General features: G+C 39.0%; 1 protein-coding gene across 1 annotated transcript in view; it reads right to left on the minus strand.

Annotated features, from left to right (window-relative positions):
* Positions 1-6,360: 6,360 nt before the first annotated feature.
* LOC128661529 (probable C-mannosyltransferase DPY19L1) overlaps positions 6,361-18,171 on the minus strand; it is a 128,320-nt gene continuing 116,509 nt past the window's right edge. The window contains exons 6-7 of the mRNA XM_053715775.1: positions 12,020-12,145; positions 6,361-7,760 (exon numbers count right to left, since the gene is read on the minus strand). Of these exons, the coding sequence (XP_053571750.1) occupies positions 7,610-7,760; positions 12,020-12,145 (277 nt within the window). The 3' untranslated portion in view covers positions 6,361-7,609. The remainder of the gene's footprint in view (positions 7,761-12,019; positions 12,146-18,171) is intronic.

Genomic DNA, 18,171 nt, shown 5'->3' on the forward strand with positions numbered 1-18,171 from the left:
AGGCTACTGAAGTCTTTTGACCTCTCCTCTGTCCAGAATAGACAACAAACAAGGTGAACGTTGATGAAAACTGTATTAGCTTGTAAGTAAGATTTTAAAGCACAAACCACGTCCAATATTGTGTAATAGACGTTCCTTCTTTGAGGAAGGATTAGGATACAAGCATGGAACAAATATCTCTTGAGTGATGTTCTTGTTGGATACCGCCTTAGGAAAAAACCCAGGTTGGTACGCAGGACTACCTTATCCGTACGAAGGACCAGATAAGGAGAATCACATTGTAACACAGATAACTTGGAGACTCTACGAGTCGAGGAAATAGCTACCCAAAAAGAACTTTCCAAGATAAAGATTGATATCTATGGAACAAAAAAAGGTTCAAACGGAACTTCCTGAAGAACCTTAAGAACCAGGTTTAAGCTCCATGGCAAGAGCAAAGCTGACAACCCTTTTCTCAAAAACATCTTGGAGAAAAGAAAATATCCTGGGAATCCAGACTTTACTCCATGAGTAACCCTTGGATTCATAAAAATCAGATATTTACACCATATCTATGTTCATTTTCCTAGAGACAGGCTTACATGTCTGTATTAAGGTCTCAATGACTGACTCGGAGAAGCCATGCTTTGATACCATCAAGCGTTCAGTCTCCAGACAGTCCATCTCAGATTGATTCTATTTAGATGGGTTGAAAGGACCCTGAGGTAGGGGGACCTGTCTCAGAAGCAAAGACTGTGATGGAAAGGATGACATGTCCACCAGATCTGCATACCAGGTCCTGCGTGGCTACGCAGGCACTGACAAAAACACCAAAGCCTTCTCCTGCTTGGTCTTGACCTCCGGAGGAAATCCCACTCCCCCGGAAGAAAAAGTCTGACGACTTAGAAAATCCACCTCCCAGTTCTCAACACCTGGGATATGGATAGCTGATAGACAAGAGTGAGTCTCTGTCCAGTGAATTATTGTAAGACTTCTAACCTCGCTAGGGAACTTCTGTTCCCCCTTGATGGCTGATGAAAGCCACAGTCGTGTATATTGTCCGACTGAGAATGATGTACCTCAGAGTTGCTAACTGAGGCCAAGTCTGAAGAGCATGGAATATCACTCCCCAATTCCAGAATATTTATTAGAAGGAGGGTCTCCTCCTAAGTCCCCTATCCCTGAGCCTTCAGGGAGATCCAGACTGCATCCCAACCTAAAGGCTGGCATCTATTGTAACAATTGTCCCATCTGACCTGCGGGAGGTCATACCCTTGGACAGATGGACCCGACATAGTCACCAGAGAAGAGAATCTCTGGTCTCTTGGTCCAGGTTTAACAGGGGGACAAATCTGTGGAATCCCCGCTCCTCTGACTGAGCATGCATAGTTGCAGCGGTCTAAAATGTAGACGTGCAAACGGTACTATGTCCCTTGCCGCTACCATTAAGCCGATTTCATTCATGTACTGAGCCACCAAAGGGCGCGGATGGAATGAAAAACACGGCAGAAATTTAGAAACTTTGACAACCTGGACTCCGTCAGGTAAATTTTCATTTCAACAGAATCTATCAGAGTCCCTAGGAGGGAAACCCTTGAGATTGGGAATAGAGAACTCTTTCCTTGTTCACTTTCCACCCATGTAATCTCAGAAATGCCAGTACTACGTCCGTATGAGACTTGGCAATTTGGATGTTTGACGCCTGTATCAGGATGTCGTCTAAATAAAGGGCCACTTCTATGCCCCGCGGCCTAAGGACCGCCAAAGCGACCCTAGAACCTCCATAAAGATTCTTGGGGCTGTAGATATCCCAAAGGAAAGATCTACAAACTGGTAATGCCTGTCTAGAAAGGCAAACCTGAAAAACGATGGTGATCTTTTATGCATCACAATGTGAGGATAAGCATCCTTCAAATCCATTGTAGTCCTCTATTGACTCTCCTGGATCATAGTTAAGATGGTACGAATAGTTTCCATCTTAAATGACGGAATTCTGAGGAATTTGTTTAAGATCTTTAGATCCAAAATAGGTCTGAAGGTTCCCTCTCCTTGGGAACCACAAACAGATTTGAGTAAAAACTCTGTCCCTGTTCCTCTCTTGGAACTGGATGGATCTCGTACACATGTAAGAATGCCTCCTTCTTTATCTGGTTTGCAGATAATTGTGAAAGGCGAAAAACTCCCTTTTTTATTGGGGGGGAATCTTTGAAATCCAGAAGATATCTCTGGGATATAAATTCCAATGCCTAGGGATCCTGGGCATCTCTTGCCCACATGGGCGAAGAATGAAAGTCTGCCCCCTATAGGATCCGTTACCGGATAGGGGTCCGTTCCTTCATGCTGCCTTAGAGGCAGCAGCAGGCTCCTTGGCCTGCTTATCTTTGTTTCAGGTCCGATTGTCTCCAGACCGCCTTGGACTGAGCAAAAATTCCCTTTTGTTTTGCCTTAGAGGAAGTGGATGCCACCCTCCAGAGATATAAGCAATAATCTCCTTCAAACCAGGCCCGAATAGGGTCTGCCCCTTGAAGGGAAGTTAAATAGCTTATTTATTAAAGTCACGACAGCTGACCATAGATATAAGCCATAGCGCTCTACGCGCCAGTATAGTAAAAAAACAGAATTCTTAGCCGTTAGTCTAGTCAAATGAACAAAGGCATCAGAAAACAAAGGAATTTGGCTAGCATAAGCTTGTCAAATATATTCATCCAATGGAGTCGCTAACTATAAAGCCTCATCAAGAGACTCAACCCAGAACGCCGCAGCAGCAGTGACAGAAGCAATGTATGCAAGGGGCTGCAGGATAAAACCCTGTTGAATAAACATTTTTTATTCATTGGATCTAAAAAGCACAACTGTCCTTGCCAGAGGTAGTGGTATGCTTAGCTAGAGTAGAAACTCTTCTCTCCACCTTAGGGACTGTCTGCCAGAAGTCCCGTGTGGTGGTAACTATTAGAAAACATTCTTCTAAAAAAATAGGAGGGGAAGAGAACAGCACACCTGGTCTATCCCATTCCTTATTAAAAAATTTTTTAGTAAAATTCTTTAGGTATTGGAAAAACATCAGCACACACCGGCACTGCATATTATTTAACCAGTCTACACAATTTCTCTGGCCCTGTGATTGTACACATTCATTCAGAGCAGCCAAAGCCTCCCTGAGCAACAAGTGGAGGTTCTGAAGTATAAATTTTAAATGTAGAAATATCAGAATCAGGTTAAATCATCTACCCTGAGTCATTCACCCACAGACTAAGCATATTGTGAGATAGTATCATTCATGGTTCTTAAAGCGTCTGTATGCTCTGTATCTACCCCCCAGAGCTATCTGCTTTCCTTAATTTTAGGTAGTCTGACTAATACTGCTGCCAGAGTATTATTCACCACCTTTGTCACGTCTTGTAAAATAAACGCTATGGGCGCCCTTGATGTACTTGGCGCCATTTGAGCGTGAGTCCCTGAATCGGGAGTCGAAGGGTCTGACACGTGGGGAGAGTTAGTCGGCATAACTTTCCCCTCGACAGAATCCCCTGGTAAAATAAACGCTATGGGTGCCCTTGATGTACTTGGCGCCATTTGAGCGTGAGTCCCTAAAGCGTGAGTCAAAAGATCTGACACGTGGGGAGAGTTAGTCGGCATAACTACCCCCACGACAGAATCCTCTGGTGATAATGTTTTCTTTCTTTCTTTTTTTTTTTTTTTTTTTTTAAAAAAAAAAAAAAACAAAAAATGATCTTTATTGTTTAACATGAAATCAGTACATCTGGTACACATTCTAAGATGGGGTTCCACCATGGCTTTAAAACATAATGAACACAGAGCTTCCTCTATGTCAGACATGTTAGAACAGACTAATAAAGAGACTAGTAAGCTTGGAAAACACTTTAAATCAAGTTAACAAGCAAATATATAACACGTTACTGTGCCTTTAAGAGAAACAAATTTGGTCAAAATTTGAAAAACAGTGAAAAAAGGCAGTAAAATAAACGAAATTTTTACAGTACATGTAATAAGGTAACAGAGCATTGCACCCACTTGCAAATGGATGATTAACCCCTTAATGCAAAAAACAGATAAAAAAAAAACGACATAGACGTTTTTATAAAACAGACACAAGAAAACTGCCACAGCAGAGCTGTGGATTACCTTCCCTATAAACGATTTTTGAAGTCTTTTTTAGCCCTTTAGAAATGTCCTGTAGTATTCATGGGACTGCTGAGGAATCTAGATGATTCATTTTGTAATTTAACTGCGCCTCCCACTCATATTACAACAGTTGGAGGCTTCAGTTAACTGGTTTCTATTCAAAATTTAAGCCAGCCATGTGGAAAAAACTTAGGCCCCAATAAGTTTTATCACCAAACATATGTTAAAAAAACGATTAAACATGCCAGCAAACGTTTTAAAACACATTTTTACAAGAGTATGTATCTCTATTAATAAGCCTGATACCAGTCGCTTTTACTGCATTTAAGGCTATACCAACATTACAGTGTTATCACCAATGTTCGTTAAAAAACGATTAAACATGCCAGTAAACGTTTTAAAACACATTTTTATAAGAGTATGTATCTCTATTAATAAGCCTGATACCAGTCGCTATCGCTGCATTTAAGGCTTTACTTACATTACTTCGGGTATCAGCAGTATTTTCTTAGTCAATTCCATTCCTAGAAAAATATTTTACTGCACATACCTTATCTGCAGGAAAACCTGCACGCCATTCCCCCTCTGAAGTACCTTACTCCTCAGAATGTGTGAGAACAGCAAATGGATCTTAGTTACGTCTGCTAAGATCATAGAAAAAACGCAGGCAGATTCTTCTTCTAAATACTGCCTGAGATAAACAGCACACTCCGGTGCCATTTGAAAATAACAAACTTTTGATTGAAGAATAAACTAAGTATAAAGCACCACAGACTCTCACGACCTCCTATCTATGTTGAGGCTTGCAAGAGAATGACTGAATATGGCAGTTAGGGGAGGAGCTATATAGCAGCTTTGCTGTGGGTGACTCTTGCAACTTCCTGTTGGGAAGGAGAATATATTCCATAAGTAATGGATGATCCGTGGACTGGATACACTTAACAAGAGAAATATATATATATATATATATATATATATATATATAAATATATATATATATATATATATATATACACAAACATATATATATACACACACACACACATACAAAAAACAGGCTTGCACTCGCAGGTCTTATAAATAGTACCTTTACTATTTATAAGATCAGAGAGTGCAAGCCTGTTTTTTGTATTGTGGATTCCCTTGCATGCACCCTGGTTGTTGAAGTTTAAAGTGAAAGTGCACTTCTGCAGTAGTAATTATATATATATATATATATATATATTATATATATATATATATATATATATATATAAAATACATATATATATATATTTACATTGATGTATATACATGTGTATTTATGTTTATATGTATGTATACACTTCTATACATATATGTAGCTATATATACCCTTTGGAGCCCTTTTCACTCAAATGCCTTAAAACTTGTAAAATAATTTTTAATATTTAATAATGTCTTTTGTTATGTATTTAAGGTATTTTACATTCCAATGTTCTTTAATAAGAAGAAAAAGTTCTTTGTATTTTTAAATATATAAATATATATATACATACAGTATATATATATATATATATATATATATATATATATATATACTGTATAGGTATAGATATATATTTTACAAAAAAATAATTGTATATATATATATATATATATATATATACTGTATATATAAATATATATTTAAAAATACAAAGAACATTTTCTTCTATGTGAAGAACATTGGAATATAAAATATTCCTAACTACCTTTGGGTTTAGCGCTGTAGGTCTTCTGCAGTGTTGGGTTAGCGAATGATATGTATACGTTTTTTTTTTTTAAAGCGCGCTCCATTGAAGTCTATAGGGAGAAGAGTTTGCATTACCCACAGTCCTGAAGTTAGTGCACATCGGGTTTTGCTTGCATACAAACTTGTAATACGAGCGCTAACCAGCCCACGTTAAAGTTTATTTTAAACAGTGTTTGCGCGCAAGTGGAAAAACAATTAGTGCACCACTTGTAATCTGGTCCTATATGTTTAACGCTAGCAAAGAGGCTAAACATAAAGTTCATGTCCAGCATATAGAGTCATAAGAGCTGCAGCAAAGTAGAACACAGTCGCTTCCGATTGGCTCACAGGCTTTCTGCTTGGCACCAGCATTGCTTTGTGGCTACCAAGTGGGACGTGAACTATTTTTAACCCCTTTGTGGGAATTAAACGCATAGAGATGGAGAGTCAATTGTGCAAAAATATTTACAAAAATGTCCCTTTAAGGAGTGTGCAAATGAACAAAGTATGTTAATGCCTTTAATAAGATGGATGAAAATAGGAAGGATGATTATAGATACTGACAGTGGATGCCTTTTTTATGTAAAGGGAAGATCCTGTAATTATCACAAAATAAAAGCTTCTGCTCATACAATATTGTAAAAAATTATTTTGAGTGGGTGATCTTCACAAATAATGTCTTAATTAAACATGAAATTAAAAAACAGAATTCCCTTTTTATACTGTTCAGAACATAAAAAATATTAAAGGGACAGTCTACTCCAGATGTTGTATTGTTTAAAAAGATAGATGATCCCTTTATTACCCATTCCCCAGTTTTGCATAACCAACACGGTTATATTGATAAACTTTTTGCCTCTGTGATTACCTTGTATCTAAGCCTCTGCAAGCTGTCCCCTTATTTCAGTTATTTTGACAGACTTGTATTTTAGCCAATCAGTGCCCTTTCATAAGTAACTCCACAGGCGTGAGCACAATGTTATCTATACGGCACACATGAGCTAGTGCCCTCTAGCTGTTAAAAACTGTCAAATGCTTAGAGATAAAAGGCGGCCTTCGAGGGATTAAACATTTGCATATGAGCCTACATAGGTTTAGCTTTCAACCAATAATACCAAGATAACAAAACAAATTTGACGATAAAAGTGAATTGGAAAGATGTTTAAAATTGCATGCCCTTATATAAATCATGAAAGTTTAATTTTGACTAGACTGTCCCTTTAAATTCATAAGCATGTTCTTGTACATACTGAAATCAACATAAATTATTTCAGTCTGATGGTTCAGATTATAAAATTAAGAACTGGTCAATAGTGGTTCAAAAACATATTTCATTTACTACATATATGCCTTTTTTTAAGTGAAAGATTATCTGCTAGATTTTTTTTTTTTAACTTGCATTGCCTACATATATACAATGTGTTTATCCCTTTTCACATATACTTTTGGAGAAATCTTCATAATATAAAATGCTGCCATTAGCTTTAATTTGAAGGCAGTTTTTAATTTGTATAATAACTTGCACTTGCCAAAAAATTAAGCAACATTAAGCAAAACAATTGCAGCTGGCCCAGTTGTAGAGAATGTTTAAATATATCACCAAATAATATTTTGTGTGATAATGACTTGCATAGCATGTTATACTTTACAAAATATCCAATTACAAATATTTGTAAAATTAGCTTCTATTAAAAATCTATTTATTTAGTTTTTTGTGGAAATCTAGAATGATATGTAACAGGCAATTTATGATTCTTAGGCAAGTTTCAAAACTTGGTAAACATTATTTTGGAACAATGTGTAAAAGTAAGGCATTGATTCTTTAGCCAGTAAAATACATAAGGGTTGGTTCCCAGAATTAGAAGGATCTTCAATATCCCATATTTCCGACATGCTGCACCCGGGCCTGCAAAACATAAGGCAGAGTTATAAACTTTGAACATAATCACAATACAGAAAAGAAAAATAACTGCACATACATACAATGTACAATTTACCCGATGAAAAGGTGCTAAGGCACTGAGAAACACGTTTCTATTGTTTTTATTATACCAATAAATTGTTTTAATTTTATCTCAGCTATGTTATATTTACTAATCACTCGCTAGTGGAGATTTACTACCTGCCTTACCCTGCTAGTGGTAGTTTGATCCAAGGAACGTCTGGAGCCTGATTTGTAGCGTTTGATTGCTGAAGGAGGGTTGTGCTCCAGCACTGGAGGTAAGTCTGCTGGGCAAATCCGAGGATAAGGCTGCTTGTTATGTATAGTGCTTCCTCACATGTGAGTAGAACTACTATCTGCACATTACTTATACATCTGGTGTGGTTTGTCTACTCTATGATGCCCCTTCTGTTTTATATGTTCTAGAGTTCTCAAGTGTCTGGCAGGTCATTAAAGTAGAGCTGCCTTTTGGGGTACCCTTCATCCTTCGTAACAGAAGATACCTAAGTCTCTGTCATTATAGAATTGTGAGAATTTAAGAGACTATACTCTTTATCATGGACTTGCTAGGATTATCACATCTTTGTACTGTTGATAACATCTTATCTGTCGCCCCTATATATACCATGTATATATATATATTTTTTTTTTTTTTACATGGACGCACATTATATTCTGTTACACATGCACACGCAATAAGATGCACATTACATTCTGTTACACATACACACATATCATATGCTGTCACACATACACACACATATATACTGTCACACATACACACACATATATACTGTCACACATACACACACATATATCATATGCTATCACACATGCACACACAATCAGATGCACATTACATTCTGTTTCACATACACACATATCATATGCTTTCACACATACACACATATCATATGCTTTCACACATACACACACATATCATATGCTGTCACACATACACACACATATCATATGCTGTCACACATACACACACATATATGCTGTCACACATACACACACATATCATATGCTGTCACACATGCACACAGATATCATATGCTGTCACACAATCAGATGCACATTACATTCTGTTTCACACACACACACATATCATATGCTTTCACACATACACACACATATCATATGCTGTCACACATACACACACATATCATATGCTGTCACACATACACACACATATCATATGCTGTCACACATACACACACATATATGCTGTCACACATACACACACATATCATATGCTGTCACACATGCACACAGATATCATATGCTGTCACACAATCAGATGCACATTACATTCTGTTTCACACACACACATATCATATGCTTTCACACATACACACACATATCATATGCTGTCACACATACACACACATATCATATGCTGTCACACAATCAGATGTACATTACATTCTGTTACACATACACACATATCATATACTGTCACACATGCACAGGCAATCAGATGCACATTACATTCTGTCACACAAACACACATCATATGCTGTCACACATGCACACACAATTGGACACACATTACATTCTGTCACACATGCACACACACATATATGCTGTCACACATGCACACGTAATCAGATGTACATTACATTCATTCTGTTACACATACACACATATCATATGCTGTCACACATACACACACATGATATGCTGTTACACATGCAAACGCAGTCAGATGCACATTACATTCTGTCACACATACACACATCATATGCTGTCACATATGCACACACATATATGCTGTCACACATACACACACATATGATATGCTGTCACACATACACATACATATTATATGTGGTCACACATGTACACACAATCAGAAGCAAATTACATTGCCTAACATACATAAACACATCATATGTTGCCACACATGCACACGCAATCAGACACACATTACATTGTCACACACATATCATATGCTGTCACACATACACACACATATCATATGCTGTCACACATACACACACATATCATATGCTGTCACACATACACACACATATATGCTGTCACACATACACACACATATCATATGCTGTCACACATGCACACAGATATCATATGCTGTCACACAATCAGATGCACATTACATTCTGTTTCACATACACACATATCATATGCTTTCACACATACACACACATCATATGCTGTCACACATGCACACAGATATATGCTGTCACACAATCAGATGCACATTACATTCTGTTTCACACACACACACACATATCATATGCTTTCACACATACACACACATATCATATGCTGTCACACATACACACACATATCATATGCTGTCACACATGCACACAGATATCATATGCTGTCACACAATCAGATGCACATTACATTCTGTTACACATACACACATATCATATACTGTCACACATGCACAGGCAATCAGATGCACATTACATTCTGTCACACAAACACACATCATATGCTGTCACACATGCACACACAATTGGACACACATTACATTCTGTCACACATGCACACACACATATATGCTGTCACACATGCACACATAATCAGATGTACATTACATTCATTCTGTTACACATACACACATATCATATGCTGTCACACATACACACACATGATATGCTGTTACACATGCACACACAGTCAGATGCACATTACATTCTGTCACACATACACACATCATATGCTGTCACATATGCACACACATATATGCTGTCACACATACGCACACATATGATATGCTGTCACACATACACATACATATTATATGTGGTCACACATGTACACACAATCAGAAGCCCATTACATTGCCTAACATACATAAACACATCATATGTTGTCACACATGCACACACAATCAGACACACATTACATTGTCACACACATATCATATGCTGTCACACATACACACACATATATCAAATGCTTTCACACATGCACACGCAATCAGAAGCACATTACATTCTGTCACATATACACACATTATATGCTGTCACACATGCACACACAATCAGGTGCACATTGCATTGCCTTACATACACAAACATATCATATGTTGTCACACATGCACACACAATCAGCTGCACATTACATTCTGTCACACGTGCACACACATTTCATATGCTGTCACACATGCGCACACAATCAGACACATTACATTCCGTCACAAGTGCACACACATATCATATGCTGTCACACATGCACACACAATTAGACACACATTACATTCTGTCACATATACACACATCACATGCTGTCATGCACATCATATGCAGTAAGACATGCAGTCAAATATGCACAATCACTTACACAGGCACACACAATAAGGAATCCAATATGCACACACACTTAGGGGTCAATTTATTAATGTGCGAGCGGACATGATATGATATAGCGTATCATGTCCGCTGCACATTGATAAATGCCGACAGCATACTTGTGAACTGCTGATGCAATGCTGCCCCCTGCAGATTTGCGGCCAAACCGCCGCTAGCAGGGGGTGTCAATCAACCCAATCGTATTCGATCGGGTTGATATCTGTCCGCTGCCTCAGAGCAGGCGGACAAGTTATGGAGCAGCGGTCTTTAGACCACTGCTTCATAACTTCTATTTATATATCTATATTATTTATCTATATATCCTGAAGGCTCGCCGGAAACACGGGGCATTAAGCTCCGTACGGAGCTTGATAAATTGACCCCTTAGACACATCACACACAGACACACATATGACATGCAAAAACGAATGGATATGAGCAGTCAAATTTATTTAGAAATAACATCAACAATAAACCTGAGTCAGTATGGGGGAAAGAGAGCAAAGCAAAGGCATGGGTAAACCCTTGTATCAGGGAATTGGTGTAACTCAAGAGGGCTGAAAGTTGCTAAAATGTTCTAACAGTACAAAAAGCAAGGGATAAACTCTGCAAGCAGGCCTGCTCCCATCTACTCACTGCTGACCTGACTGCAAGCATACTACTGGGATCATAAACTGTAGTTATTTTATTCTGTTCGTACCCTCCTTTTAGCGTGTGAAATGTTTTTTTTTTTTTTTTTTTCTGGTTAGAAACTCAGTTCCAAAACAGTTCTATTGTGCTGGACAGCTGTAAATACTCAGAGAGAATTCAAGGGAAAAGGTTACCCCCACACCCCTGATGCCCATAAATGAAATCATATGTAATTTTATTGCTCAGTAAATTACTTACTTAGTCCTCCGAGTACACCAAGCAGTTTCTAATATAAAGTATTCAACTCCAAGCTTATATAGCACCCTTTTCACTTCCTGAGCAGGTTTCCGACTATACATTGAATAAACCATCTTAGTCCGAGCTCTGTCAAGAATAAGATAAAAACAAATTAGGCTTTTCACACTTAAAAAATTGTGACGATTTATTCAAACTCAAACATATAGATCAAAAATGTAACTAGAATCTAAATTTATCATACATATGTACGGCTCTAAAGAAGCAAATGTGGCCCTTAAAGGGACATAAAACCCACATTTTTGCTTTCATTTTTCAGATGGAGAATACAATTTAAAAAAAAAAAAAAGTTTTTAATTAACTTTTATTATCAAATTTGCTTCATTCTTTTGTTATTCTTTGCTGAATAGATATCTAGATAGGTAGTGTGCATATGTCTGTGACACTACATGACAGAAAATAGTGCTGCCATCTAGTGTTCTTGCTAATGTATAATATTGTTGCAAAGCTGCTGCCATATAGTGTTGCAGACACGTGCACACTCCTGAACGTACTCTTGCTTTGCAACAAATGATAACAAGAAAACGAAGATAATATAATAGAAGTAAATTGGAAAGTTGTTTAAAAGTGTATGTTATATCTGAATCATGAAGGGTTTTATGTCCCTTTAAGTGAGAAATGTTTATTATAGATTATCATATTTACAACACAATGCTATTCTTAAAAAACATAAAAAAGGTGAGTTTAAAGCAGAACCACAATTTATTTATGACAAACAAATACAAATGTTTTATGTAAGAGGTTTATTAACCCCTTAATGACCACAGCACTTTTCCATTTTCTGTCCGTTTGGGACCAAGGCTATTTTTACATTTCTGCAGTGTTTGCGTTTAGCTGTAATTTTCCTCTTACTCATTTACTGTACCCACACATATTATATACCGTTTTTCTCGCCATTAAATGGACTTTCTAAAGATACCATTATTTTCATCATATCTTATAATTTACTATAAAAAAATTATAACATATGAGGAAAAAATTGAAAAAAACACACTTTTTCTAACTTAGACTCCCAAAATCTGTTACACATCTACAACCACCAAAAAACACCCATGCTAAATAGTTTCTAAAGTTTGTCCTGAGTTTAGAAATACCCAATGTTTACATGTTCTTTGCTTTTTTTGCAAGTTATAGGGCAATAAATACAAGTAGCACTTTGCTATTTCCAAACCACTTTTATTTTCAAAATTAGCGCTAGTTACATTGGAACACTGATATCTGTCAGGAATACCTGAATATCCCTTGACATGTATATATTTTTTTTAGAAGACATCCCAAAGTATTGATCTAGGCCCATTTTGGTATATTTCATGCCACCATTTCACCTCCAAATGAGATCAAATAAAAAAAAAAGTTCACTTTTTCAGAATTTTTTTCACAAACTTTAGGTTTCTCACTGAAATTATTTGCAAACAACTTGTGCAATTACGGCACAAATGGTTGTAAAAGTTTCTCTGGGATCCCCTTTGTTCAGAAATAGCAGACATATATGGCTTTGGCATTGCTTTTTGGTAATTAGAAGGCCGCTAAATGCAGCTGCGCACCACACGTGTATTATGCCCAGCAGTGAAGGTGTTAATTAGGGAGCTTGTAGGGTTAATTTTAGCTTTACTGTAGTGTAGTAGACAACCCAAAGTATTGCTCTAGGCCCATTTTGGTATATTTCATGCCACCATTTTACCACAAAATGCAATCAAATTAAAAAAAAAAAAGTTCACTTTTTCACAAACTTTGGGTTTCTCACTGAAATTATTTACAAACCGCTTGTGCAATTATGGCACAAATGGTTGTAAATGCTTCTCTGGGATCCCCTTTGTTCAGAAATAGCAGACATATATGGCTTTGGCGTTGCTTTTTGGTAATTAGAAGGCCGCTAAATGCCGCTGTGCATCACACGTGTATTATGCCCAGCAGTGAAGGGGTTAATTAGGTAGCTTGTTAATTTTAGCTTTAGTGTAGAGATCAGCCTCCCACCTGACACATCAGACCCCCTGATCCCTCTCAAACAGCTCTCTTCTCTCTCCTACCCCACAATTGTCCCTGCCATCTTAAGTACTGGCAGAAAGTCTGCCAGTACTAAAATAAAAAGTATCTTATTTTTTTTAGCACATTTACATATGCTGCTGTGTAGGATCCCCCTTAGCCCCCAACCTCTCTGATCCACCCCAAACAGCTCTCTAACCCATCCCCTTTGTCTTATTGTGCACCATCTTGGGTACTGGCAGATGTCTGCCAGTACCCAGTTTACCAAAAAATGCCTTTTTTTTACTTTTTTTTTTCTGTAGTGTAGCTTCCCCCCCAAAGACCAATCCCCACCCCCTCCCAGATCCCGGAGATCCTTTTTTTAAATTAAATTATTACCCCACTCTAGCCCACATTTGTATAACAAATTTGCTGTAGTGTAGCCGTTCCCACCCCGCTCCCCGCCCCGTGCACGCGTCCGTGCGTGCCCCCGGCGATCCCGCCCACGATCCCGCCCTCCTCTTGCATCATCAGATGCATCGATGGCCGCCACCCGCCTCCCAGACTGGCTCCCACCCACCAACGATACCGGCCATCGATATGTGGTACAGAGAGGGCCACAGAGTGGCTCTCTCTGCATCGGATGGTCAAGGAAGGTTATTGCAGGGATGCCTCGATATCGAGGCATCCCTGCAATAACCGGAAAGCAGCTGGAAGCAAGCAGGATAGCTTCCACTGCTTTCCAGACCGACGACGTACGGGTAGCTACGTAAGGGTTTAAACAGTAAAATAAAAAGTAAACTCATGATTCGAACAGTTTTAGGCAGTTTTACTGATATAAAATTGAGAGTTTTTCTCTTGGTATTCTTTGTTGAAGACATCGGGTGAGCGAATGACAAGAGGCAAATAATTGCATCCACCAATAGGCTGCTCGCTCCAAGTAGTGCTTTGCAGCTCCTGAGACTACCTAGACATCTTTTAACATAGGATACAGGGGAATTAAGCAAATTTGTAAATAGAAGTAATATGGAAAAATGCTTAAAATTATATGCTCTGTCTGAACCATAAAAGTAAATTTTTTTCTTTATTGTGTCTCTTTACGGTGATTTGGAATCTTCTTAAATTTTATAGATGCCCAAAAATAAACATTCATCTGTGTTGCTAAAACCACAAAACATTTAGACATAGGCAGCTTCTGAAAATAGGAAGCACATATATCCTATATAAATGTTAATCATCCGCATACCTAATTAATTGTCCAACCTTATGCAAAAGATGAATTTAATTAAAGGGACAGTCAAGTGCAAAAAAACTCATGATTCGAATAGGGCATGCCATTTTAAACAACTTTCCAATTTTCTTTTATCACCAATTTTTCTTTGTTCTCTTGGTATTCTTAGTTGAAAGTTAAACCTAGGAAGTTCATATGCTAATTTCTTAGACCTTGAAGGCCGCCTCTGCATTTGACAGTTTTTTTTTACCACTAGCGTTAGTTCATGTTTCATATAGAAAACATTTAGCTCATGCACGTGAATTTACCAAGGAGTGAGCATTGATTGGCTAAAATGCAAGTCTGTCAAAAGAACTGAAATAAGGGGGCAGTCTGCAGAGGCTTAGGTACATGGTAATCAGAGAGGTAAAAACATAATTTATGCTTACCAGATAAATTCCTTTCCTTTCTTGCAGGGAGAGTCTACGACTTCATTCCTTACTGTTGGGAAATACAACACTTGGCCACCAGGAGGAGACAAAGACAACCCAGCCAAAGGCTTAAATATCCCTCCCACTTCCCCTATCCCCCAGTCATTCTGCCGAGGGAACAAGGAAAAGTAGGAGAAACATCAGGGTATAAAAGGTGCCAGAAGAAAAAATATAAAAAGGGAGCCACCCATCAAAAAAGCAAATTATGGGCGGGGTCCTGGACTCTCCCTGCCAGGAAGGAAAAGACTTTATCTGGTAAGCATAAATTAGGTTTTCCTTCCATAAGGCAGGGAGAGTCAATGACTTCATTCCTTACTGTTGGGAAAACTATACCCAAGCTCCAGAGGACACTGAATGAATAACGGGAGGGAACAGAAAAAAGGAGGCTGACCCTATTCTGAGGGCACCACAGCCTGCAAAACTTTTCTCTCGAAAGCTGCTTCAGCAGAAGCAAACAAATCAAACTTGTAAAATTTAGAAAAAGTGTGTAAGGAAGACCAGGTAGCCGCCTTACAAATCTGATCCATTGAGGCTTTGTTCTTAAAAGCCCAAGAGGAAGCCACTGCTCTAGTGAAATGAGCCGTTATCCTCTCAGGAAACTGTCATCCCGCTGTCTCATAAGCTAAGTGGATGACACTCCTCAACCAGAAAGAAAGAGAAGTCGTAGTAGCCTTCTGCCCCTTGCGCTTCCCTGTATAGATGACAAACAAAGAGGAAGATTGTCTGAATTCCTTAGTAGCCTGAACATTAAACTTCAAGGCATGAACCACATCTAGATTGTTAAGCAAACGTTCCTTCGCTGAAGAAGGATTAGGACACAAGGAAGGAACAACAATTTCATGATTAATGTTACAATTCAACACCACCTTAGGGAGGAACCCTAATTTAGTACGTAAAAACCGCCTTATCAGCATGGAAAACAAGATAAGGGGGTTCATATTGCAAAGCAGAAATCTCAGAAACTCTGCGCGCAGAGGCAATAGCCAACAAAAAAAGAACTTTCCAAGACAACAATTTAATATCAACAGTATGCATAGGCTCAAACTGAGCCTGCTGCAAAACACTAAGAAAAAGATTGAGGCTCCAAGGTGGAGTCCCAGATCTAAACACAGGTCTAATCCTAGTCAAAGCCTTAACAAAGGACTGCACATCCGGGAGCTCAGCCAATCTCTTGTGCAGTAGCACCGACAGGGCCGATATCTGTCCCTTCAGGGAACTAGCAGATAGACCCTTCTCCAGTCCATCCTGGAGAAAAGATAAAATTCTGGCAACCTTTACCTTATGCCTGGAAAAGCCACGCTCGTCACACCAGTACAAGTCCACCACACTTTATGGTAGATACGACGAGTAACTGGCTTACGAGCTTGAATCAGAGTGTCAATAACACTCTCAGAAAACTCTCTCTTGGCTAAAACTAAGCATTCAATCTCCACGCAGTCAGCCTCAGAGAATTTAGATTTTGATGAATTAAGGGACCCTGTATCAGCAGATCTCTGCGACAGGGTAAACTCCACTGAGGAGATGAGGACATCCCCACCAGATCTGCAAACCACGTCCTTCGTGGCCAAGATGGAGCAATCAGAATCACAGATGCTCGCTCCTGCTTGATGCAAGACACCACACGAGGGAGAAGCGGTAATGGAGGAAAAAAAATATATGAGTCTGAACCTCCATGGTACTGATAGGGCATCTATCAATTCCGCCTGAGGATCCCTCAACCTCGACCCGTTCCTGGGTAGCTTGGTATTGAGGCAAGATGCCATGAGATCTATCTCCGGCGTCCCCCACTCGCTGCATATATCTGCAAACCCCTTGGGGTGAAGAGACCACCCCCCCCCCTTGGTAAAAGGATTGTCTGCTGAGGAAGTCCGCTTCCCAGTTGTCCACACCCGGAATATGGATCGCTGACTGCGTACATTTGTGAGCCCAATCTAGAATCTGAGATACTTCTCTCATCGCCAAGGAACTTCTCATTCCCCCTTGATGGTTGATAGGCAACCGAGGTTATATTGTCTGATTAGAATCTAAGAAACTGGGACGAACCCAGAAGGGGCCAACCATTCAAGGCATTGAAGATTGCCCAGAGTTCCAAAATATTGATAGGAAGAGAGGACTCTTCCTGAATCCACAGACCTTGTGCCTTCTTGGCACCCCAAACGACTCCCCAGCCGGAAAAGCTTGCGTCGGTAGTCACAATCTCCCAGACCGGTCTCAAAAAGCACGTACCTTGGGATAGATGATCTGGACAGAGCCACCAGGAGAGCGAGTCTCTCGACAGGCTGTCCAGCACAATCTGTTGAGCCAGATCGAAATGGTCGCCGTTCCATTGTCTCTGCATGCATAGTTGTAAGGGTCTGAGATGGAATCTGTCAAAAGGAATGATGCCCATGCAGGACACCATGAGTCCGATTACCTCCATACACTGGAGGGCA

This window comes from Bombina bombina, chromosome 5, assembly GCF_027579735.1.
Source record: "Bombina bombina isolate aBomBom1 chromosome 5, aBomBom1.pri, whole genome shotgun sequence".
Taxonomy (NCBI): Eukaryota; Metazoa; Chordata; class Amphibia; order Anura; family Bombinatoridae; genus Bombina; species Bombina bombina.